Genomic DNA, 25597 nt, shown 5'->3' with positions numbered 1-25597 from the left:
AATGTCCCAAAGTTCCAATGGTCTCATAAACTCACTTCCACTAAATTTGAATGACATACAGCAAAAAGGAGTGTGAAGCTTTTTTTTTTAAAAAAAAACAAACCACTACCTCTGCCCCAGAGAGTCAAATGCTTTGTGACTAAGTTTGTTGCCTGATACTGACAAGAACATTGCAGGAAGGGTGCTAAGGGGTTAAGTAATTGACTGTATCATCACAGCTCAGTTGCAAAAAAGGTTTCCCAGTCCCCTGGCTGAGCAGGGGATTTTCTTCTCCAGAGAGAACCACCATAGTTCCACCAAGGAGAGCTTGTCACTTCCAGTGGGTTAGTAAATGTGGCTGTATAGAAGTGTATGTCAAAATTCCTTGTTGGTGGGGGGTGGGGTGGAGTTTGGGGGTTTTTTTTGTTTGGTTTTCTTTTTTACATAGGATCTGGAGTTCATGCAGAGCTTCTGACATTAATGGTATATGTCAATTTATCATCATGGAGATTTTCATATTAAAAGTCACTGTTTTCAGTGCTTAAGCTTCTCTATTGCTTTGTGTAATGTGTAAGAATATAGATAAACAGCGATGATTAAGGGGTAAAAGTTTGAGATGTGCTTCCTAACGGACCTCCCCTAGCTCAGTAGGGATCCTGTGAATTTTGAGAGCAGTCATGTCTGATGAGGATTGTGGCTGGGTCAGCTGCTACTGATCAGCCCATGTGTGGTCTGTATAACTGCATTTCACTGTGCTACTCCTCTGAATGTGAATGCAGGGAAAAACAGATTTGAGAAATATATTGAGATGTCTTAGCAATAGTTCAAAATAATATATTACCTATTTGTATTATGTACTACCTAATTTCCTTAAGTAATTACTCATTAAAAATAAATTATTTTTAGAGGAGGGGACTGAAAACTGAGTTAAAAAGTGACGGTCTTAAAATCAAGGTTTTTTGTGTGCATGGTTTGTTCTGCCTACTTGTTTTAAGGCAACAGGCAAACATGTGGTAGTACTAGTCTTTTGTTAGGTGTGCTGCTTTAGTATCAAACCTGGGGAAGGCTGTGCTGTTCCTGTTTTTCTCCCCACAAAACTTTTTAAAGACAAAACCTAAAAAAACCCTTTAATTTTTACTGAAGTGTAATATTTTAAAGGGTTGATTCAAATTACTGGATTTAGAAGTTCAAATGCATTGGTCCATGAAAAGTAAACATTAAACAAATTTATAATCACCTGTTTTCATCAGATTTGTGTCTTACTGTGGTGAGGTGACCTTTTCCACGATTGTTCCTCTGCTTTGTTCAGTTTTAAGGGGATACTCATTTTACTGTGACTCCTTTAATAAGTCTTAATACTTTTCTTTCTGTTAGCTCAGTGTTTTCTTCACACGTATTCAACTCATGCATCCCAGTCATCCTGCCTGGCCTTGTCAAGGCTAGGTATCTAGTAAGGACTAGACTTGTCTGAACTGTGCTGTAGGTCATCCGAACCTGTGTTACATATCAGCCTCAAGCTAAGGGATCGGTATTTCTGAATGGACTGTAATACACAACATATCGACAGGTGTTAGGAGATGGTATATATTAACCAGGAACAAACATGAGGTGCTTTTTGGTTTGTTTTGGTGTGCCCAGTTAAATTCTCCTCTAGCCAGGGGAGATTTGGGGTAGATACATTATTAAAGAGTTTATTGGGATGCAGAGAAGAGGGGCCGGTGTCTACAATGGGATATTTATGATGTTAATTAGAAGGTCTTATTTCATCCATCCCAAGTTTAATTTGTAACAGCAAGAAGATCCTTTGATCTGTTAAAGATCCTTAGAGTTGTGATGTTTATTCTGTTGCTTAATCTCCAAAGAGGATGGAAAGATGACAGCTGTACACCGATGGTGTGAGCCTGGGAAAGCTGGAGACTGCTTTATAGCGCCATTTCTCAGGTGACGTGAGGCATGCAGTAAGACACTAAAATACTCTGCTCTTCACTCTGCTAATTTTATAATGGGCCTTACAATAGTTGCTTTGTTCAAGTGTGGCAATGCTGAGTTTATTAGTTTAAAGTATACTTCAGAATCTTTTGATGGAAGAAAGTGCTAGACCTTGGTCATTGCATTGCACTGAATTCATTAGAAACGGGCATTTACCGTGCTGTTATGGCGAAGTGAGAGATGGTAGCCAAGTATTATGTAAGTTAATTCACTCTTAACAAATCAGATTCCCTTTGATCATTTTTACCTGGGGTAATTTATAGTTTCTAAGGACTGTAGTAATTCAGTAGGTGATAATAAAACACAGAAATCCTGCTTCTTTTATTGAAAAACTTTCTTTTCTTCTGTCAGATGTGTAAGTATTGCATTAGTAGCTCATAACTGCATTTGGAAAGAGTAGTACATCCCTTTGGAAGTGATCATGTTTCATGGCTTTTGTATCATCCTCTGCCTGTAAGATAAATTGCCTTTATGCTCTTCATTGATAGGGATGAATAGAGAGCTATCAAGAGCATAAAGGCAAAAAATATTATTTTAGAGGCTGTATGAGCCTTCCAGTGTTGGGGTCTGCAGCGGGTCTGCAGATAATTTAGTTGACCTCAAAGACTTAGCCGTGTACCTTTAAGACAGCCACAAATTGTCAGGTATGTAAACAGGATGAGAAGAACCAGAACTTAGAACCGCAGCACACGGGCACCTACAGCAACAGCAAATAGCAAGCCAGAAGAAGGACACAAAAACCTGTCAGGGTCTGACACCCGCACTGTCTAAGATATATAAATAGTTTGTATAAACAATAAAGGCCATTTTGTCCGAACCCAGCCACGCAGACACAGTGTTTTTTTCAGTCCGCCTCGACTTGTGTCACCACATTCCAGATCATAGTTCTTAAGAACTTTTATAAAGTCAGTCAAGCATCATTCCTGTTCACTGCCTCCCCCAAGTTCAGAAAAGCATGAAGAGGTGAGTAACAGTCTGAGCGTGCCAGCTCCACTGTTCTTCATCTTTTGACATCCAGGCACACACAAAAGATGTGAAATGCCTAACATTAGTGGTCAAACATACCTGGCTGTGATAATATGATTACTCTATACCATGTAAACTGTTGCTGTTGCTTGGTGGCTAGCTGACTGCAAGCTGTGACAACATTTGGGTGGAGGGGGGGCTTTGGGCTTGGGGGTGGGGGCTGACAACTGCGTACGATGCATCTCCCCATTCCTTTTTGTGTTAGGAAAGTGTGAACTTGTGTGCTATGAACTATGGGTTGCTGTAACTTTGAGATGGAGTGGAAGACCAGATGTGTGAATCGTGAAGGATGAATGTCTGCACTGGTTGAAGAGTACTGCGTGCGTGGAAGCAGGTTAGCTGCAATGTGAGGCAGAGGGGTGGAAGTAGTTTGCAACGGGGCCCTGCTGTTAGATGGGCACTAGGGCAGGATGCTGATTTTGGCCTTATACAGAAACTTTACCACTGTGATTTGATAACCTTTAACACCAGCTTTCTAGACGGTTTGTGCTGTTCTTGCTTTTGGATCAATGTGCTACTGTTGACAATACACCCTTTCCAGCACAACACTTTGAATCAGTACCTGGAAACCTTCCTTTTTTTAATATCGTTCTGTGTATCACTTACCAAGACTGCAAATTGCAGTCTGGGATTTGCTATACCAATATCTCATTCTGAAAGTGATGCCCTTTATTGCTGAGAGCACAGGCTGGTTATATGTCCTGAGAGAAAAATCTCCGAGAAACGTCAGGCTCCTTAAGGCTTGTTGAAGGAATTATAGCAAGAGAAATGGAAACGTTCCAACCAGAATCTGCCGTGGAATTTCAAAAAGTCCAAGTGTGATAACTGGTGTAGGAAGAGCATCTTCTTCCAGAAGTTCGGCTGTGCTGCACTGCAGAATGACACTCGGTGCTGCAGCAGCCCCTGTCGCAGTAGCCTTTCAGATACTGTTTGAAACACTGCATATTTAGCGTGCTGCTGGCTTCATTACATGCCTACTGCAAAGCACTGCTATTTTTAGTACCTTATCACTGCTATTTTAGTACCCTAATGCAGTAGGAATCTGCTAAAATGCACTGGAATGTGATGTACCTATTAATAAATAAGTAGGAGATGCTCTGTGTATGGGCTACAGGCCCTTTTTAGTCATCCCTGAAACAGCTTCATTTTGACTTTGAGGGCATGCCCAGTTCATTCCCTGGTGCCTTAGACCAACGCTAAAGCCGATGTGTGTTGGAGGTTTGCATTTAATGACATGCAGCTAATCAGCTGACAACATGTATTTGACCTGTTTCTTTTGGGTGGGAAAAGGTAACTGAAAATGCTTGGGAGCAGGAAGGTGTTTTTATTTAAACTAAATCAAGAGAAAATTAAGTCAGTCCAAACTCTGTAGTCCGTACTCAACCTATGACTGCAAGGAGAGTTTTGCCAGCACAGAAAAGAGGTGGGACCTGTAAGGTTGGGTGTTGCCGATACAGCACTGGGCAGAGCACCATGGTGCTGGTGGGCAGTACTGGGCTGCTTCCAGGTCCAAGCTGTACCGTGACTGCTAGAAAGACAGACTATTCAAGTGTAAGGGTGTAAGGAAAAAATAAACTGTGTATCTTCCATTTTGTTCCTAGTGCCTGGAACTCTGTCAGTCAACTTGTTCTTTCCATCCAAACCTTCCCTTTTGTTCCTGTAAGCTTTCCATAACCAAACCAGTACTAAAATGAAACCCCCAAAACCAAACCAAAACACAGCTGTCCTTAGAAGTTGGAAACTTACTATTCTGTTACTCTAGTAACTGGTTCTGCAGTGTTGCTTCTCCATGGGCTAGGATTAGCACACGTTTTCATCAGATCTGGAGAGCTGAAACTGAGTCACTTACAGTATTACAAACAAAATAGACTATTTGCCAATAAAGTATTTGATGGACACAGGATTTGAAGTTTGCTGCAACCCTGCAACTTCAGTTACACAAATACAGAAACAGAGAGGAGAAACTGGTGTTCAAAGAAATGTGAGAGTAAGAAACTATCTTACAGCAAATAGCATCAAAGCAATTGTATAATGTGTTTATGAACACACATACAATCCTTTTTAGAATTGAAGGCTCCTTAATAATTCCAACAGAGATATGGCCTATATATGGTGAATTTAAACATACTGTCATAATTTGCTTTTCTTACGTACATTTTACAAAATCCTGAGAGTCTTCTGACCGAAGTTGAATGAATACTGAAACAGGGTGAACAGGTTCATGCACCATTGGATTGCACTTTAACTGATGTTGGAGCCAGGGCTTTTCTCAGCATCTGCAAAATCTCTTTTGAAGTAGTGGAAATTTTTATCTTTCCCTAGCATGCTTTACTAGCATGCTAATTTTCATTGAGCCAGTGTATACCGTTTAAATTTTTTCCTACCTTTTACATTAATGCTCTATAGCATTGGAAGGACATTTGTATGATCCAGCATAACCGGAGAAAACAAATTAGAACTTTACTGTGACTGTGTGCTATTTCCTTTTTAGCTGTGAGGTACTAACCCACGTGGTGTTGAGAAGCTACAATACAGTCTGTGGCCTGGATAAGCAGCTCAGTTATGTACGTTGTATGGGCCTTGGCAATTACAACTGGTTTGACATAGCTACGATAACCAAAAATTGCAGAATCACAGGCAGCCTCCTCTCCAGAAGTGGGTATGTAGCACTGGAATGTAACGCACAGAAGTCAAAGTGGCCACATTCATTTCAGGATGGATGTAACTCACCAAAGCCACCCAGATACCGAACACACAGCCGCAGGTGTTGTACCAAAAGGGGATTACTGAGCCTTATGGATCCTAATCCTGGTGACACCCAGTAACTACACACTTGAAATGAATGCCAGAATGGTTATCTAATTACAAGTCACAAGAAAGGTGAAGGTTGGTGCTGATAGCTGAGTACCTGGACATGAACCACTGCCAGCAAAATTCAACAGTAGCAGTTACTGCTTGGGAAAGGTCAGAGAATACCCGTAAGAGCTTTATGGTTCTGCTACCCATTTCCATACTAGCAACCTACCGAAAACTGGCTGCAGCCTACAATTTTTCAGGTAGAGTAGCATGTCTAGTACTCTCCAGCCTGCCTAGGCTCCAGTGCCTCCAGTAAGGACCTGAGCCCATTTCATCAGGAGTCCCCTGGCAGCACTGGCTGCTGCTGTACCTGTCATTCCTCAGGATTGTCCTCTGTCCTGCCTGTGTCTGCCACTTCAAAAAATCCAGATTTCTGCCCTGGACCAGAGAAGGCTTTGTGCGAGGAAGTTAGAGCACAAGTCTTGTGAGAAGCAGCTGAGGGAACTGGGGGTGTTCAGCCTGGAGAGGAGGAGACTGAGGGGGGACCTTATCGCTCCCTACAGCTGCCTAAGAGGGAGTTGGGCGTTGTAGTGAGGTGAGTCTCTGTTTCTTCCCACACATACAAGTGATAGGATGAGAGGAAATGGCCTCAAGTTGCACCAATGGAGGATTAGGTTGGATGTTAGGAAAAATTTCTTCTCTGAAAGGGTGGTGAAGCATTGGAAGAGGCTGCTCAGGGAGGTGGTGGAACCACCATCCCTGGAGGTATTCAGATTATGTGTAGATGTGGCATCTTCAGGACATGGTTTGGTGATGGACTTGGCAGTGTTACGTCTGTGGTTGGACTCAATGGTCTGAAAGGTCTTTGCCAACCTAAACAATCCTGTGATTCTATTTTATGATTCTATAAAGAACTGAAGGGATCTCTGAGGATGGACGATGTGAACAACCATTTCTAGCATGGCAGGTTGTTTTCAGTTTTATTAATCAAACTGGTGCTTCTGCTGCAGAAACCAAATAGTTGTGGGGATAATATTATTCCCTTGCATTGGCATGGAGAGATTTGTCTTAGCAGCAGTCTTCTGTAAGCAGCGCTCAGAAGCGGCCAATGTAAGCTGTCCCAAATTTTATTCCCCATGTTCCTACGGATCCCATCAACACAGTACCAGAACACAGTTAACATCATTCGGGCAGCAGTCACAGGGTGCCATCAAGACAGAGAGATACAGGAAAACCAAGAGCCTGTGCCACAGAGTCAAGTGCTCTGAGACAATGACCTTCTGCAGTTAGAAGGCTTTATGAAGTGCTTCATTATTTTTCAATTTTTGTAGCAGTAACTGGGGTTGACTCAGATTGACAGGATGTCCCTATGCTCTCAGCTTTCAAGAAGACTCTGCTCAAATGCAGGTGCCATTGTCCTATAAAGGTGGCTTTTAAGGTTGCCAAAGTACCTGAAAGGTGTAGGTTTTTAGGGGATTTGTAGATACTCTGTAGTTACTATTATTCTATTTGGTAGTGAAAAAAAGTTCTGGAATATTGTGGTCGCTGCAGTCTCCTGTTCCAGGCTGAGTAGCTGTTTTTCTTGTCTCTGAAACACTGTGATAATTTTCAGTGCTATCTAGCTACTGCACTGTAGTCTGACCTTAAGTGTAAAGAGAAAAAAAAGTGTAAAACCCCCATGTTTCTGTGTCCATACTACAATAAAGTATGCAAGAAAAAATATCTACTGTGGATACCAGAAAAAAAGAGGTATCTACTAACTGCTTTATGCATGTTTTTAGAGGCCATGTTAGAGACTGTCTCTGTAAATATAAAGTACTAAAACACTGTAATCCTGCAGTATAATACTGCATACTATAAATCACTATGCTTATGTGCCTCCAGGCCTACGGTTAAGTGTCTAAGCTTTTACAGTGTCTAAATTGCCATAATGCTAACAGTCATCATCTAGACCTATGCTGACTGGGAAAAGAAAAGGAAAAAAATATTAAAAAATGCTTTGGCTTATATGGTCCTGAGCCTTCATATTTGCAATTTCACTCCTAATATAACATATATCAAAATCAGGAATACTGAAGATAAGAACACTACTGAAACCACTTGAACAGTACTATAGCACATGAAGTATCTTACATGTTTATTAGTAGAGGTAGGCTTCTGCAGTCATCATACATCTGTATAAGTGCACAGTTTTTCAAACTGCCTGAAGAGGTCAGTTGTAGGTCCCTTTCAACTGAAGTAAAAATCCCCCAAAAAGAACCAAACAAAACCCAAGCAACCAAGCCACAAAACCCTAGTTGTCCCTAATCTGAAGACCTGAGCACTACGCATCTCCTAGGTCCATGGCCCTGAGTAGGTACATTATTCCACCAAAGCCTCATCCTTGTCTAGGTGAAACTGTCTAGCAAGTGTACTCTTTTTCACTCCACATAAAGTTTTCTTTCTTTGCTCTCAAAGGATACATCATGATGGATGAGTTCTTCATTTATATTTAATCTTCATACCAGGGTTTTCTATGTATCTCTCCTTCTCCCAAATGTACAGTTTATAGCCGTTATACAAATAGTGAGTATAGTATTGCTCTAATGAGATCAACTAAGAATTAATTATACTGTGAGCTTTATAACTGAAAGTGGAGTATATACATCCCTTCTATTTGAGGCAAATAGGCCCATGTATACTTTTAGGGAAATTCTTCTGGCCTGATAAGTGGTTTTTCTTTAGCAAAATGTCAGGCAATGGCTAACATCATGAGAGCAATCCTCACTGGGTCAAAAGCCCAAAACTGTCTTTTGAGTTTCGCATTTGAAGGCTGCTTCATACACTGAAATTGCTCACAAGCTATTGGTTTGAGTCTACGTGTTTACTTTATACTTTATATGTAACATAATAATATGTACTGGTTTGGGAGGCACAGAGTAAGAAAAAAATAATTCAATGTTTACAGGGATGAGTAAGTTATTGAAGGTACCAACTGCACCAGTAAAACAAGTTGCTCTGACCAGAAATGGAAGAAATACTATAAGCAAGAAGCATGGATATTTCTCATATTTTGGAAACGGACAAATTAGGCTGTGTTCACGTGACTGCTTGATAATGATTTTATAACATTTGAGGACCTCATTGTCCATAACAGGTTTTCATTTCAACCCCTCTACTAGACATTGCAAGTAGCAACAGCTCCGCTAATAGCGGGATCATTTGTGTTCTCCCAAATTCAAATCAGGCAAAGTCACCTGATCAAAGTTATAAAAACAAAGAAAGAGATTTAAAAGACTGCTTAGACCTTTGAGGTGGTATGGAGAGTTGCTCCTATTACCTCTTCTTTCAATGAGCAGACGTAACAAGGGTGAGTGGTAGGTAATGTGTACATTGCTTTGTGGCAAAACAGTACGTTTTAAGTGCTAAGAAAAAATAATGTGAAACTTTAAAAACCAGTGAAACACAGGTTGGTTCCTGCCAGCCCCAACAGACATAAAGAGATATAAGTAAAGAGAGGGTGACTATAAATAAGGAAAACTAATAAAACTGGTTTTGTTATGGGGCCTCACTAAATCAGTCAAGTGGGGGATATGAAATTTGAGGTTTTTGTAAGCATGGCTATTCTATAACTCATACTGCCTAATATGCATAGAAATATTTGTATAAATGTGAAACACCCTTCTCTCTAAATGAGAGAATTTTGAAAGATGCCTAAGAAGCCTCTGGTGCTTTTGGTACAGCTGACCAATTTCTTTCTCAACAAAATAATTTTAATGAAATGCCCCTTCAACTAGAGACAACCACAATAAACTGGGTCATCTACAATAACTGCAAACCATTAATGCCTACAGAGTTCATGGGTGAGAAGCTGCTGCAAGCTGGAAAACCAGTTCAGACTCCTTGCACCATGGAGATACATAATGGAGTAACAGAGAGAGCATATTATGGAAGACCCTTTTATGCCCTGCATTCCAATGACTCCTCCTCTGTGCAAGCTTTGCATAGATAAATGTAGGAAGAAATAGCCTTATTTTAATGCGAGTAAAAAAAAACACCCCAGTGCTAGTAATGATACTTACTACCATCTTAATTTACACAGCACTATTCGTCTATGATGAATAAAGGTGTAAATATCTAAGACATAAAGCACTTAATGGTGCTTTACGTATATGGAGAAGCATAATTTTCTATTCCTAAATGCAAGGCTTTTCACTCTTTTGTTAGGCCAGCTTTGACCAGCTGAAAAGCTTCTTTGGAGTGATAGACGCTTTTGCTGGAATTTCTACTGAAGAACTTACCAGTTCTGAAAATCAGGTCTTAAACTGACCACAGTGATTAGAGAACTCCCCTGATGACCAGAACAACATTGTACTTAGAGCAGAAGCCTTGAACTGGCTTCCTGAGCACCCTGGGACTAAGCACCTAGCAGGAGGTACCCTACCAGAAGGTTTTCCATACAGTTCCCTGAAAGTTTTGCCTGTGTGAGGACAGTAGGTCTTTACAGAGAGCGACTGTAGTGAAATAGCTAACATAATTATAGCATTGATCTAGTCCACCAAGGAACCTTATTGAGTACAGACTAACTATTGTCACAAGCTCACTGTTCTATATGGTCCAAACGGCTCCATTTAAGCATCAGGGGTTTTGGAACTTGCTTTTATGGTATGGGCAATTACAAAGATGCTTCAGTTTGAATTCACTTGTCCCATGACAGCTGGTCCAGATGGCAAAAGCACTACCTGGCTTTGCTTGAGATAGTCTTGGGAAGCAAACAAAACCTGATGCACAGTTTGTGCTGGCTTACTGCCTAGCTCCATTTCCAGATTGGGATGAGCAGCCTTTGCAGGCACCTTCACGGTCAGACTCATCAGGGCTTTCTGGCTGAACTCCATGCTGGTGTAGTCACTCAAAAGTGGTACTGTAATGGAAATGATTCCTTCTTCTTCACTTGTAACTGCTTCTTCAGGGATTTCTTCATGCCTTAGGCTTATGTCTGTGTTATTGCTAGGTTCTTCTGACTGGCAAGTGTCACACTTGCTGTCTTCTCCACCACCTGTGAAGAGGTCTAGCTTCAAAGAAGCCTTTGACTCATGCTCTATGACATAAAGGCTGGTGGTATCATTGTCTGACAGGGCCTGAAGCAGCGACTTTGAAACAGGTTTCCAGCTAGTCTGCAAGACAAAAATAAGGAGAAAGAATAATTTTAGCACCATACCTCTGCTAATTGCACTCAGCAATTTACTGAAATACATAACAAAAGACTAAAGCTAGGAGACAGGCAACCTGGTCCTGCCTATATAATAATGCTAACTAATGCATTTCATCTCATCTTATTTTTTTTAAAAAAACAGGGAAGAAAATACTTATTTCCTTAATTCAGAGGCTCATCTTCTCCTCTCCCATACTATTTAAGCAAAGGTTTTCTTGTTTTTATGTGTGCTTGGGACAAAATGTAGTGGTGATATAATGTAAGCTTTGTGATGTGCTGTTCTGAGACCCACAGCTTTCAAAAAGTTTAACAAATGTGCTAATACAAAAAGGCAGCAGCTTGAGTTGAACAGCAGCCAACTAAGCTTCGGGTATCAGCTGCTGCAAAAAGTTTGTTATTCAACTTAATGCCATGTTGTGATCTAAGTGTATCTTGGGTTATCAGCTTTTGCAAATTCTGGATGATTAAATGGAGAATAGTTTGCAACACCAAGCACCCTTCTTTTCTATTTAGATTGCTCTGCTGCATTTGCCCACTTTTGCCATAATTTTTTAAAAATTATGGACAGGGTGATACAACTGTTAGCTTCCTCCCCACCTTTTTCCCCCTCCCCCCTCTTCAGTTGCTCTGAATTTGTTTCACACATTATGGTTGTTGGGTTTTTTTTGTTGCAATAAATAAATAAGTATAAATTGTTTTTTATTTTCTTTCTTGTGGTCTGGCTTGGAAAGGAGCATGTTGTTCTTTGGAATCTCAGCAATCCCAGATAAAATATCTCAATTTTTCTTTGATAATGGGATGAGTTGACACCTCTAGATGGTCAGCTTTTGCCTTGTTTTGAATGAAGACCTGTGTGATACGTATCTCCATTATCATATTTATTATGAATGGGAGCCTGAACTCTACACCTACCAAATCTAAAATCAGTTCTGTGTAAGCTTCTGTCTGAAAGAGGCACTAATAGGTGAAGAAGGAGAATATCTGAAGAATCTTGTCTAAACATGAAGAACAGGACACTGATGGGGTGGCTGGCTGGCCACATTAGTTTCCATAGTTCATTTTCCTGGCCTCTGTGTTCTGACTGAATTGAGAGTGTCCCCACTTGCGCCTGCTGCTCTGTACCATGGGATGTTTCATTGCCTTAGACTGCAGTAGAGAATGCTCTGTCTGGATTTAAAGTACAAATTTTCTTGGCACCTATCTGGACTGTATGTGTGTTTCTGTCAAGAGTTGCTACATTGCTCAACTAACCTGATGGGGTTCAGTTGAAACAACCTACAAATAGAATAAAAACACGCAATACACTAAGATTTATTCCTTGGTTCTGTTTTACAGGGAATACCTTTCTCTACATTTCATGAAATCTTCATAACATCAAGTTACTTCTAGACAACATATCTGGTAACTGCTTTATTGTCCTGTCTCCTCACACAGAGCTTTTCCTGTTCTCCCCAAAACCCTTATCTGATGTGTTAGTTCTGTTCCTGCCATGTTATCAACATTACAGTATTTGTCTACCAGACTTGGCTAATACAGTCATTATTTCCCTTTATAATCGCTTTGCCTTTGCAGGCACAGTTAAATGCATTTTAAATAGGTATATTTTGCTTTAATGTATTTATGTCGAAGTGGTACTCTGGTTCATAAAACCCATTTGTCCTTTCTATAACATGCAACTTCAATGTTTTTTACCTGCACTGCTTCACAATGACAAATTATTCTTTGAACCTGTTAGGTTATTTTGGCTGGTAGTTACTCCTTTCTTGCTGAACTTCTATCCTGCAATTCAACTTCACCCAAGATTATTACATTGAAACAGCTTCAGGTCTTGCATTTTCTTTAAGGCTGAATTTCCCCAAATGCTGAATATACTGGATTCCTTATTTTTTTTGCCTTTGAGAAGTTTTACTTCAAACAAGTATTGAATCTGCAGGTCTCCCACTTTCTAAATGCATGGTGGAGAAGAAGTAAGAGGATTAGGTGGATTTATTTTTGATGGAGTGGTCAGTGAGGGACATCTGGATCCCAGCACTGAGAACTGGAAGTTGCTTGGTGCTCATAAACAGATCAGTTTCTTTAACTGAACAAAACAGTGAAACTGCAATCTTCTAACAGCATCGCTGACTTTGTACAGCTGTACATTTGTACATCTGATCCTCCTTTGTTCGGCATTATCTGGCTTTGGCAAAATGACTATCTGATACTACCTCTGAGCTCATCACTTCTTTATCCACATTTAGGTGGAAGAAAGGAAGAAAGCAAGCAAGGAAGTCCTTGGAAGTTCATACTTGTTCTGTTGAAGGAAGCAACGCTGATGTTCAGCAGAACCTTTGATTATTAGTAGCTTGTCATGTTGCTGATGATTTCACACTGTGTCCTAGATTTGGCCATTGTCTAGCTTGTAGATACCTCCCAGCTTCTGCCTGATCTTTGACTACATAGATAGAAGCCTGCTTTGTTAAAGCTCACAAGCTGGCTTGAGAAACTAGATCTATGAGTGCCAGATTAAGTTCAGATCTGCCAGAAAAAACAAAGACATTTAAAAAGGAAAGTAGTGTAAGTTCCTGCTCCAAAAACATAATGGTTAGTGGTCTGTGACTGGGCAGATAAACTGAGGTGCCCTAGGGGAAGGACTGAGTATCTGGTGTCAGCAAAACTGAAGCAGAAACTTGTTTAAAAGGGAGGAGATAAGGAAAGGAAGATTCAAGTAAGTCCACTAATAGGCAAAAGTGAATAACATGGTCCCCAGCAGCCTCCTCTAACAGCTGATTTCTAGGCGTTTCTTCAGTCCTGAAATTTAGGTATCCTTAACAAAGCATATGGGAAAGCTGTGGGCAAGATTTTAACACATACTGGCTGAACCCTGGTGCCTGCTGACTAGTAGGTGCCCCCCAGCCAGCTACCAGCTGACCAGTTAGAACCCGGGATTGCTCTGGAGGCAGGTAGTCTTTCCCTGACACTTCTGTGGAAATAGGCCACAATGAGTTGTATTTTGCATAACTTGTACTTGATAATCAGTTGCAGTTGTTGAAAACTGAATTTCTCTGTTTAGACTCTATCTTCCCCTATCCAAATTTGCTTTGTTCTTTTAACAGCCCATACCTTTAAGTATGTTCTATAATGTTCTCAAAAAGTCTGAGAACCTTTATTAAAATAAAAAGTGCAATGGACTATGCCTAAACAACAACCCTCCCCCATGCTATATTTCTAATATTACCTTAGCTTCCCAACTGTTGATATTAGACATTTACTAGGGTGAAGTGTGAAAAGACTAATAACTAGCATTACTGATTAATCAGTAGAAAAGATCTCCCTTGTGTATTTTTTCACACCATCAGAAGAGTACTTGCCATATCTTGGAGTGCACTGCTATTTCTTGGACTTGGTACACTGGGCCAGCATGATATTTTCAGCCTGAAAAAAATTTTCTTATTTTATTGTCAGGTTAAATGACTGATATTTCCTATGGATTTAAATTAACTACCATTTATATGTAACATTTTATTGCTATTTTCATGACCATCAAACAAGACATTCTACGATGACTATTAAGCACGATGTCAATTAAAAGCTGAAGACCAAGCTTGGTAGTCTATACTGAAATGCTGAATTAGTGACGATTAGCATCTTTGTTTAAGGACAAAGAAGCTGTGACAGGAGCTGGTGATGTTGTCTTTTTCTATACCTTTAATCATGGTATATTCCTATTTTGCTATCATTTCAACAAAACCTCCATCTTCCCTGAGGACTCTGGAACATGTAGGATGAAGTTTGATTTAGTATTTGCTCCTGGGCTTATATTTAGAAGTTTACTTTCCCTCAAACAAAGAGCAAGCTATTGCAGTTTTTAGCTTCTGTACCACGGCACTGGTGGCCTGCAAGAGGCTCTGCCTGGGACCTGCAGATGATAACAGGGGGGACACTACAGGTCATGCTCTTCCCTGATTGTTTTGAGTCTGGCTCTTTCTGAGAGCTATTACATACAGTATGTCACTGTCTCCCCTGACACAAACCTAAACACGCCTTTAGTAAAAGCTCACACCTGCTGCTTCTGCTGTAGAGGAAGGGGTGTGTAAGGCAGAGCTGAGTTTGCCCATTGAGCTGCTCAAATGTGTTTAAGCTGGCTGCTTGTCCACAGACCTCTCATCATAGTCCTTTTTTCAAGCTCCTTCCTTGCACCTGGGGGGCTCAGAAACAGCAAAACTGCTACCAGGCTTCTATGATCTCCAGCATCCCTGGGCCACCATGGGCACCACCCTGTCAGGCATTGCCCTCCCTGGCCCTTCCAGACAGGGTGGGCTGTAGTGGTGACCTGCCCATCACTTCTGACATCCCTGGGATGCTGGGGCTGGCCCCAGGCTGGCAGGGGCCAGCTGTGATTTCCCTGCGGAGGGGCAGCAGTGGACCGGAATGAGAATTTCAAAAGGAGTTTCTGCAGAGCTGACTGATCCCATTAGCATCAGTCACTCTTGATTGTTCATCATCAGCTCCTGTGGGAGCGGAGTGAGCACACCTCTTGGCACCCCCCTGTGAGCTTTGGGCAATGACTCACTTCCATAGGAACCTGCCCTGGTGGTGACTTCAGTGTTAGGTTTTCAAATCAAATGTGTACTTTATTAGCTGTAAGTTATTTGCCCCTGTTTAGGCTGTGTTTTGAGGTGAAGCCTGAGGCTGTAGAGTTACTGGATGTCCTTGCTGATCCTATGAAGTTGAGTGTTTGGCTGGCTGGTCAGTCTTTTTTCTACAAATCAAGCAGGCAATTGAGATGAGGGGATCTTGGGACCCTTTGCCTCAGTTCCAACTGTTCAATACTACTACATATTTAATTGCAATTTTGTAGTGTTACATTGGGCTTCTGTGTGCTGTTTTTCTATTTGCCAAAAATTCTTTCCTAATGGGCCTAGACAATGAAGTGTGATCTTATATTTAACACAATGAAGTTTGCCGTAAGTCAAAACGTCTGTGTAGATCTCAGAAGTTCTTGTTAAAAATACTGGATCAGTTATAGAGCAACTTAAATTAAAATCTGAAAAAGAAAGTGCACAGGAGACTGAATGTGGAGTGTGGTCTGTTTCCCAATGGCAAGGGCAGTTTAGCCTGATGCATAAGCTGAAGAGAGCTATGTAATGATGTATGGCTTTAAAGCCATGGATTGTACTGTCTGTCTGTTCTGTCCTTTAGCAGTTGTGCTTTCAGCTTCTGAGGCTGATGCTTTGTAAAAAGGAGAAAAAGAGAGGGCAGTGTTCCAGGACATCAAGATAGTAATATGAACTGTTGTACACAACTAGGTTTATCAGAAAATTAATATTAGAATCCATTACTGTGCAAGCCATTTTTCTTTTAGTGGTAGTGTATGCCCCTAATATTGTATCTCAGATAAATTTGAGGGGGTGGTGTACTTTATTAATGCAGAGAAGAATTTCTCCTAAAATAGGAGGACCTCATCCATATCTTACAGGGACCCTTATTATTCTGTCTTCTTCCTACTCATCCATCCATTACTCCCTCTCATTATGCACTTATGTGCATAATTTATACAGTTAACATCCAAGTGTGCTTGCAGGAAACTGCTTAGATAGCAACACCAATTTGTGTATGCTGCTGGAATTTATTTTGGTTTTTCAATAGAAGGGACATGATTATCAGCTGGGAATGAAAGAGCAAATAATCAAATGCATGGGTTTTCCATATATGTAACCTATTTTCCACTGTGAGAAATAGTCCTTGCTCTTTTCTAGGGTGTTTGAGACAGGAGGTAGTCAGGTAGCTGTACCAAAACCAAAAGATAACAGGTATTTTACAAACTATTTTAACCAGCTTATAGTGCTTTATAACTGCTCTCCCTGTGTAAATGAGTGTGTATCTTTTGTGTTGTGTGCTTTTTACATTCTATTGCTTTTAATGATAAAAAGGGTCCAGTGCTATTAAACTCAGGGTTAAGCAAAATGGAAGCACTGCTAAGAACTTCAGCCAATATTCCCTCCTTACCTTTTAAGCAGCAGGGAAAAAGCAAGAGGTGCAGAAACAAGAATGAACATCATGCCAAAGGAAAGGCCAGTCACAAAACCTTCAAATTCTCCTTTATCTGATGGGAAATGAAAAGAATGAATCAGACTTACAATATTAGCATAGAAAGGCTCTATTGTCTTGGCAAAAGAAGTATTTCAAACTGAAGTCAAGTCAAACTTTATGCATGTTCTGGGTTTTGTGTAAGTGAAATCTGGTTAAAACAAGGCCTGGAATTTCTGGGGGGTCTGAGGCTTTCAGGTTTGTAATTTTGAGATACATAGATGTATGGGCTGATTCTTAAATCCATCAACTAAATTAAACACTTTATAGTAAGATTACTTTACCTACTTCACCTGCTATTACATGAACGTGAGCTGTAGCTTGTTTAATGGGTCAGGGCCCTGATGCATCTGACTTCATAAGGAACTATTTAAATGAAAGTGGCTTTTAATCTCTTCCAGGTTTTACTAGTAGGGTTTGAGATTTTTTGGTGAGATCCCACCTGGTCCTGATGATAATAACATGATTTGTTTGGTAGGTGCCACGTTAGGTACCTGTTAGGAACATTAAGGCAATTTTATTTGCAGTCAGCCATTTGTCAACCCTTGCTGTGAACCTACATCTATTGTGTTAATACTTGCTTGAGATGCTTCCTCGCACCACCCCACCCGATTGAAGGAGATTAAGTGCTTGAAAGGTTAAGGAAGGTTGATAAAGTGCTCAGGCAGCCAGAGCAGTGCTTCTAACACAGGAACAAAAGCAGTCTTCTGTGTGAAGAGTGGGTTGGGGTTGAGGTGTTCTTTACAGATCGCTAAATCAGAAGCTTCAAAATAGCATCAGGAAAGCATGGTCAGCTTGTGATGGTGTTGCTGATACTGACAAACCACATCTGTAGGAAGGCTGCTTGCTTTTCATTTTCCTACCACTGGCCAACAATTTAAAAAAAAAAAAAATCAAACAGCTGCTTGATTTTGCTTAAGAAAGTATTTGAAAAGCTGCAAATTATCATAAAAGCCTTTTTCATCGACAAAGTAAAGAAACCTGAGGTTCTTCTAAAGGATTAAGTAACCTATGAAATGTTGGGGAGGTGGGGAAATGGCAAATGTAATGTTAAATGCAATGTAATAACCTGCATTTTTAAAATGTTGCATTAAATTAAGTCTGCATTTTTGTTACTTTCCTCAAAAATTGAATCCTATCCAACTACATCTTTGGTAAGATGTGTGGAATAAAGTTCTGCAGAAAAGCTCCAATGGAGGCACTTGAATTTCTTGTTTCAACAGGAGAAAGGATTTTGGTGGGGGTGAGGACAGGGCAGAAGCCCTGTTTGATTTCAAGGAAGGTTTTTAATTTCTTTCCTTTTTCTTTCTGCTTCACACTCTTGACTATTCAGTTGTTTGTGTGTATACCTCCTTCACATAATACAAAAAAGCTGTAGTAGCGAGAAGCTGTTTGCATACTTCTGTCTCTGAAATTCACAGGTTATATTTCCTGTGGCTGGTACCATCTTAGTCTACTCTTTTTTTTTAATTATTATTTTTTTTTATTTATTTAGAAAGCTTCAATTGAATGAAGCTGTGGTCAAACTACAAAGGGTCTATTGCAGTGCTAGATTTAGCTTAACTGCGAAGGTGTTATGAATGTTTGAGAGACCATAGTTAGCCAGCCCTGTATGATTACCATTTATGAGGCATTATAGATGTAACTATATTGATCTTGTCTTATCCTGGTACCTTTGAAAAATGCAGACTTTCCCCAGCCAACTACAGGACTTATGTAAAATGTACTTCGATTATTAGGAAACAAAAAATATTTTGATTAGCTGTCACCCACAATAGGAACAATTGAGACTTTACCTATTTATTATTAGTGTTATCAGTTCAGTGGTCTAACTGGAAACCAGTTTTACATGATTGCTCAGGATGTGCCAAGAGCAAAGGCTACTGAACTTAACTAGTTACAGGCAGAATATTTAAACTGCTGAACTGCATGGCAGGAATGGGCCGTAAATAAAGATATGTGCATACAGCTGGCATAAAAAGGTCAGAAAAAGTTTCAGAGATGCAGAACCCCAGTTAAGTGTTGCCTGTATGTTAGGTAATGCAATACAGGCAGAGCTGTGTAATGCATAGTTTACCTCTAGCAAAGGAATAACTTTTCATGTTTCCTATCATTAACTAAGGACTGACTAATAAATCTTGTGCATGAGCACTTTGTTGCTCCTTGAAAAGCTGGAAAGGGTAGAGAATAATGGTATGTATAGTACATAAAGCAAGGATTGATGCTGGGTAGCACAGGTGCGTAGAGCCCCCACAGTACCATATTTTGGAGTGCTGAATGGTTGTGAAAGAGTTGGGGGTCCTTCACCAGCATTAGTGAATCCTGAAATCTGCACACGGTAGACTGTTTTTTCCTTCAGTCCGGTAAGATGGTAACTTGTGGTAGAAGAATTGAGAGTAACAGCTGAAACAAGAGGGGTTGGGGAAGGAGACAATTAGATGAACTCTGATGGCTGAGTCTGTATCAATGTAGCTGACTGTGGAAAAGACAAAATTTCTGTGCCCACATCCACACCTGGAAGAAGCTACCCTGTGCAAATGTTCTTCAGATGGGTACAAGATTTCTCCATAATACTTTCGTGCATTTTAAATCCAGAGGTAAAAAGCAGGAGCTTTTAACACACCACGGATGTTTAGGTGGTAAGTGCAGAAGGCTGTGTGTACTATGTGACAGGAAAATACACCTGAGACGCTGAACAGTGGTTTTCATGTTGGCTGTAACTGTTAACACAAGGGCTAGACTCAGTCACATGCCTTACCCTGACTACAGTAGTCAGTGGTTATTCACCTCAGTTAATATCACTGCTACTACTCATGATTCAGTACAGAAAAGGGGCTGTGCATTCTGCCTCACCTACTTTGTAGGGCTTTCAACTCCATCTTTTATTTCTGGTGGTGCAATGACTTCTGCCCTGGTCAGAATAATGCAATCAATTATGCTGTTGTATGCCTTTTGCAGCACAGAAATTGCTTTTCAAGTTTGTCACTGTGAATTTTAGATCTTCATAGAAGTGGAAATGGTGCTGTAGCTTCTAGGGTTCCTTCCCCAAAATTCTTCAATAAAATTACTCTCCCTGCCTGGAAAAACATAGTAATTGGGTATTGTCTCACTGATGTATTGACTGATTAGGGCAGAGGAAAAAAAAATAAAATTAAGTGCAGTCCTTGACACTGCCTTCTGTCTCCTTTTGTTTCATCTTCTTTAGCTAAACACAAAAGTCATCAATTTAAGAAAATGTTTCTAAAAATTAAATTAATAATAGTGTCTCTGAAGACAGGTAAGAAATATGAACTGTATTCCCTGCTAATTGAGTTCAGAAGAGAAATACAGAATTTCCTAAGTCCTATAGAAAGGCTTAGAGCCAAGCTTAGCTAAGTTGCAATGAAACATAAAAGTATTGTGTCCAAACTCTTTACACCTCAGAAACGCTGAAAGCATACACCTTCCTTCCAATGTTACTAGAGAATTCAGCAGCAGTCTTAGAGCTGTAAATTTTAAGGAAGTATTTTCTTACCGATATTTGAGATGGTATCTAGAAAACTCTAGGTATTCATAGGAGCATTAAAACTCCAACCAGGAGCTGATCTTTAAGAACACCCAATCCACACGGGAATCTAAGTAACTCAGTAGTGTGCTATGATAGCACTTAGTGATCTGTATGAAGCTTTTCTGTCCTGGCTCTGAGCTGCTGCTTTGTTCTGAGCCTCGGTGACTTACCCAGAGACTTTTTCCTTGATGAATCTGTGTAGCTGATCCTGTAACCCTGGAGAAAGCCCAAACGGTCCTTGGCAGCTATTTCAGTCCACTTCACAAGTGCAGAATGCTTTGTGATATTCAGAATTGTCACATTAGCAGGACCTGTCCTAGGAACTTAAAAATCAGACAATAATTTAAGTTCTGCATCAATACTTGTTCAATAGATATACAAGACTGAAACCTAGCGGCTTCCTAGAGAGCTCCTTGCCTGATTCTAGTTGTCATAAATATAACATTAAGGGTGGATGAGAAAGGAGAAATCCCATAAAATAGAACTTGTGACTCATAGCCACAGCCACATTTGCTTTAACTTGCAATATAAGACATTACCAAATTGAGATTGGAAAATCTAACTTTGGCCACACTTAAATTTGAGCTACTCTGAGACCCTCTTTCTGTTATTTTGGTAATGTCATGTGTAATAATATTTCTGTGGACCTGTCAGTAAGGAACAACATCCAGGTCTTTCACTGCCGGTGCTTGACTGCTAGGACCAAAAACAATGTTAACAGAAGAATGCTGTTAAATCACCTGGAAAGGAAACTTTGTATAGGATTACTTTTATTGCTGCAGATAGGAAGAGAGAAGAAATATAAAGAATGAGTTTATATAAAGGGGAGGAATACCTCCTTCAACTGAATAAAAGTGGGTCACTCCAAAAGTCTTTTCATGTCTTGTGAAATTTTCACACTGACACACATCAGATGCATGTACCATTATTTTGTACAACTTATATGGCTGAAAATTGTCTGGAAAACAAATAAAGATACATCAAGGTTTACTGCAAAGTTATAAATGATAAAGAAGGGAAGGAGAGAAAACAACTTTATAACTTTTGTGTATAATTCTTACTTTCTGAGACTCAAAGCACAGTATAAGTTTACAGTGTTTTACACTGAGTACAAAATATATGCATCCTTCTTCATTGTCTCTAGATGATTAATACAAACTATTTTAAAAGCAAAACAAGACATAACATGGGTTTTCTCTTAAAACATGCCAGATCTGCTTATAGTCTCCTTCTGGAAGGCCTCAGCTGTTGAAAGAGAAGTAGGGAACTAAAATGGCAGTAGATATCTTAGTTTAAGGACAGTATTTCTCCCTCAGCTAGCATATTTTAAAATGAGCAAAAGAACTAGATGTAATGTGGCAGTGCAGATGTTGCAGAAGGACCAAGAAAAACAGTGCATTCATTTATAGAACTCTGAAGCTAAATGCTCTCTACTGTACATAAAAGCCAGTCCTAAATGCCAAGAGTTACCTGCATGATTTTAATCAACATTTTCAATGACTGTTCCATAAAGTGGTCCCTGGATGCAGATCATCACACCTAGCTTGGTAAACAGAATACTGGAGTTGAGAACTTAGGTTTTGACAAAGGCAAACACTGGGATAAAAATAAAATAATCTGAGGGAGACTGTAACAGAGCAGTGTATATTTAAAGTTAAGTTTACCTATGCACAAGAGAAACTTTTTTTAAAGCCAGTAGTGTATAGGTCTGCCTGGAATGTGGACAAGGAGAAACATTATACCAGCAACAGTAGCTGAGCTGCATTTTTTGTACAACTGTGACCAGAAGAATTCTGCTGAAGACTCTGCTTTTTATCTGCCTTGGTGTTGCTAAAAATAAGATGATGTCTCAGCACCGGACAAAGATAAGAGTTGTACTTATCTTTGCTCTTTTATCCATTGGCTCACAAAAATAGGATGAAAATCCTACCCTCCCCAACCAAAAACAACCAGTAAATGAAATGGTGCCTCCGTAAGTATGTACGGCGGTTGCTGTTACCTAGTGTGAAATTCCCAGTAGCTGTAGTTACTATTTTCATGCGCATATCCTCTTTACCAGTGCCCCAGTCAACCACAAAACATTTTGGCCTGTATTCTGGAGTCCAGGTGACAACTGCATTAGTTCCCTGGTGTTTGACATGGATTCGGCCAGGCAAGTCTGTGAAGAAATATACTGTCAAAGTTCAATAAACAGGAAAGCTTTTTTTTCCTTCCTTCCTTTTTCTCTTTTGCTCTTTTTTCAAAGATTATTCATTAAGTTGTTATCATTGCAGGTGATCAATGTATAGTAAGGTTTACACTAGTATGTCAGTACAGGAAATTTAGCAACTAGTACTTTGCAATGATGTCTGGGATCTCCAGTGTTAATTGCTGTTCATGACCTTTAACTTCCCACAGTGGGAAAAGGGGAAACGGCTGTTCCAAGCCTCGGCCAGAAGAAGCCTGACATGGTTAAATAACCTCCTGAGAGCCACTATTAACTGCTACACATAGGGAACTGTGAGATAGTGCTTATCTGGGGGAGGAAGAGAAGGGGCTCATTATGGATTATAGCTATATGAATTCATATTCCTTGCATTTTTTGCAAGGATCTTAAATATTTTGAGTTTTTTAAAGACAGATTATCAAACTAGGAAAGACCATCTGACTGAAACTAAGGGAGAAGAAGAGCAACCTGTCATTTTGGGGTAAGAAGTGGATCTTGTGGCAGACAAACAAAATTCTCCATTTCATCTCCTGTCTGAAAACAAATATAATGAAGTAAAATTAAAGAAAATAGCTGAGGAAAAGTTGCGCATGCTGAGAAGGAATTTATCTTGGGAACACACTTAATGTAGGTGTCTTCCTCATAATTCATGACAGAGACAGAGAACCTGCATAGAATTACAACCAAGTATGAAACAGGTATCTGGAGAGAGCCATGAAACAAAAGCTGAGCGGTTCAGTAAACAAATAGCTGTCAGTCAAAAGATGGCTTGAAGTGGTGGCACATATTTCATCAGAATAAAGTTAAAGCAGTCAAATTTAAGGCAAAACCAAAGTGTAAAGTCTTTGCAGGGCAAAGGAGAACAGAATGAGGGGAGTGCATTAGAAAATCCTGGTTAAATCAATTAATTCCATCTGTCTGGATGTCAACAAGGGTCCTTGTACACTTTTTACTAGCTCATGAGAGAGCTTAATTAAAAAAAACCAAACAAACAAAACTCAAAAAACAAAAAACTTGGAAGAGAGGGTTTTTTCTTATGTTGTACTAACTATACCTCAAGATTGTAACAAGTGAAACTAGCTTATATTCTAAGAAAAATATTATATTGTTTAAATGAAAAACCCTATGCATTTAGGATCAGAAAAGCTCACATCTTCATTGGAATATGACATATACACCCTATCTATTCCTCCTCCCATGTGCCAGTAGGGGTAACACTGAAATGAAGGACAGTAGCAGGTCTCTTAAGTTACTTAGCTCAAACACCTTAGATTTGCACATAATTCTGAGCTTTGTTTAAACTGCTGGCATCTACTTAACTTTGAATACACTCCATGAGTCCTTTTTGATAGGTGGATCTAACACATAGTTCATAGAATCACAGAATCAGGTTGGAAAAGACCTTTAAGATCACAAAGTCCAACCGCTAACCCAGGACTGCCAAGTCCATCACTAAACCATGTCCCTAAGCACTGCATCTACATGTTTTTTGAGTGTCTTCAGGGGTGGTGATTCCACCATGTCCCTGGGCAGCCTGTTCCAATGCTTCAGCACCCTCTCAGTTAATTTTTTTTTTTCCTAATATCCAATATGGACACCCCCTGGCATAACCTGAGGCCATTGCCTTTTGTCCTGTCGCTAGTTACCTGGAAGAAGAGACTGACCCCCACCTGCCTAGAGCCTCCTGTCAGGTAGTTGTAGAGGGCAGTAAGATCACCCCAAGTCTTCTCTTCTCCAGGCTAAACACCCAGTTCCCTCAGCTGCTCCTTGTAACACTTGTGCTCCAGACCCTTCCCCAGCCCCTTGCCCTTCTCTGGACACGCTGCAGCCCCTCTACGTCCCTCCTGCAGTGAGGGGCCCAAACCTGAACACAGGGTTCGAGGTGCAGCCTCACAGTGCTGCTAGTTATTTTTCTAGCCTGAGAAAACAAGAAGTGCTAAACAGAACATTAAATTGCTTAGTCTGTTAGTTAACGTCGATCAAATTCCTTTCTTAAGAAACAGTACTGACTCCTACTGTGCAAAATATCAGCCTGATGAATATTCAAGAGAATGCTTAACCCGATTCCAAAGACTGTCAAAAGGTAGCCTAGAGATGGCTCATAAAACTCCACTGCTCTAGCGGATGACTTACAAGGTAAGTACCTGATGCAGAGACATTTGGGACAATGTAGGTGGCTTGTGGAGATTCTCCTGCTTTGTTATAGGCAGAAATATTAACTCTGTAATAAGCCATGGAGAGATTTAGAAGAACTTCTCTATTCTTTAGACAGATGCGATTTGGTGAATTCCTGCAACTGTTGGGTATTCTTTCCACATTAATGTAATATCCAAGGATGTTCTCGCTTTGTGTTACCTAGTAAGAGGAAAAAGATTATTATTCTATAAATGTTATTACATCCTGTGCAGAAAATCAAGAGGAATTAAATTGTATAAACAAAATGTTACCTTTAATGATAGGGATAAAATCATACTGTTTTAATTAGGCTATTAGGAATCAATGAAGAAAAGCATTTCCTTAAAATTAAAAGCATGCTTAAACTGAGAGGATTAAGGACAGGATTAAGTGTCTTGCTTAATTGAGATCTTAGCTATGTGTATCCAATTAGTAATAACAGCAGTGAAGCAGCTGTGATGTTCTCTACATTTCACTGGAACATACCCCTCATAATTAGGAACTTGAAAGTTAATGAGAGGTGTTTAATTGCAATTTATGCCTCTGGGAGCCTTCATTTACTAGGTTCTGTTAGGCATCTGGTCTCTTTGAGGATAAACGCTAGTAATTATATGACAAC

The 25597-nt window shown here is 40.0% G+C and overlaps 1 protein-coding gene across 1 annotated transcript in view; it reads right to left on the bottom strand.

Annotated features, from left to right (window-relative positions):
• Positions 1–7802: 7802 nt before the first annotated feature.
• The window catches only part of LOC119141447 (interleukin-31 receptor subunit alpha-like), a 31819-nt gene continuing 14024 nt past the window's right edge, over positions 7803–25597 (bottom strand). Inside the window, exons 8-15 of the mRNA XM_037373813.1 lie at positions 24948–25158; positions 22597–22755; positions 21433–21555; positions 20768–20920; positions 19310–19453; positions 16970–17066; positions 14332–14395; positions 7803–10943 (exon numbers count right to left, since the gene is read on the bottom strand). Coding sequence (XP_037229710.1) covers positions 10458–10943; positions 14332–14395; positions 16970–17066; positions 19310–19453; positions 20768–20920; positions 21433–21555; positions 22597–22755; positions 24948–25158 — 1437 coding nt within the window. The 3' untranslated portion in view covers positions 7803–10457. The remainder of the gene's footprint in view (positions 10944–14331; positions 14396–16969; positions 17067–19309; positions 19454–20767; positions 20921–21432; positions 21556–22596; positions 22756–24947; positions 25159–25597) is intronic.

Source organism: Falco rusticolus, chromosome Z (genome assembly GCF_015220075.1).
Source record: "Falco rusticolus isolate bFalRus1 chromosome Z, bFalRus1.pri, whole genome shotgun sequence".
In the NCBI taxonomy this organism is placed as follows: domain Eukaryota; kingdom Metazoa; phylum Chordata; class Aves; order Falconiformes; family Falconidae; genus Falco; species Falco rusticolus.
The sequence above is the reverse complement of the archived record's forward strand: the minus strand, read 5'-3'. Positions and strand labels throughout refer to the sequence as shown.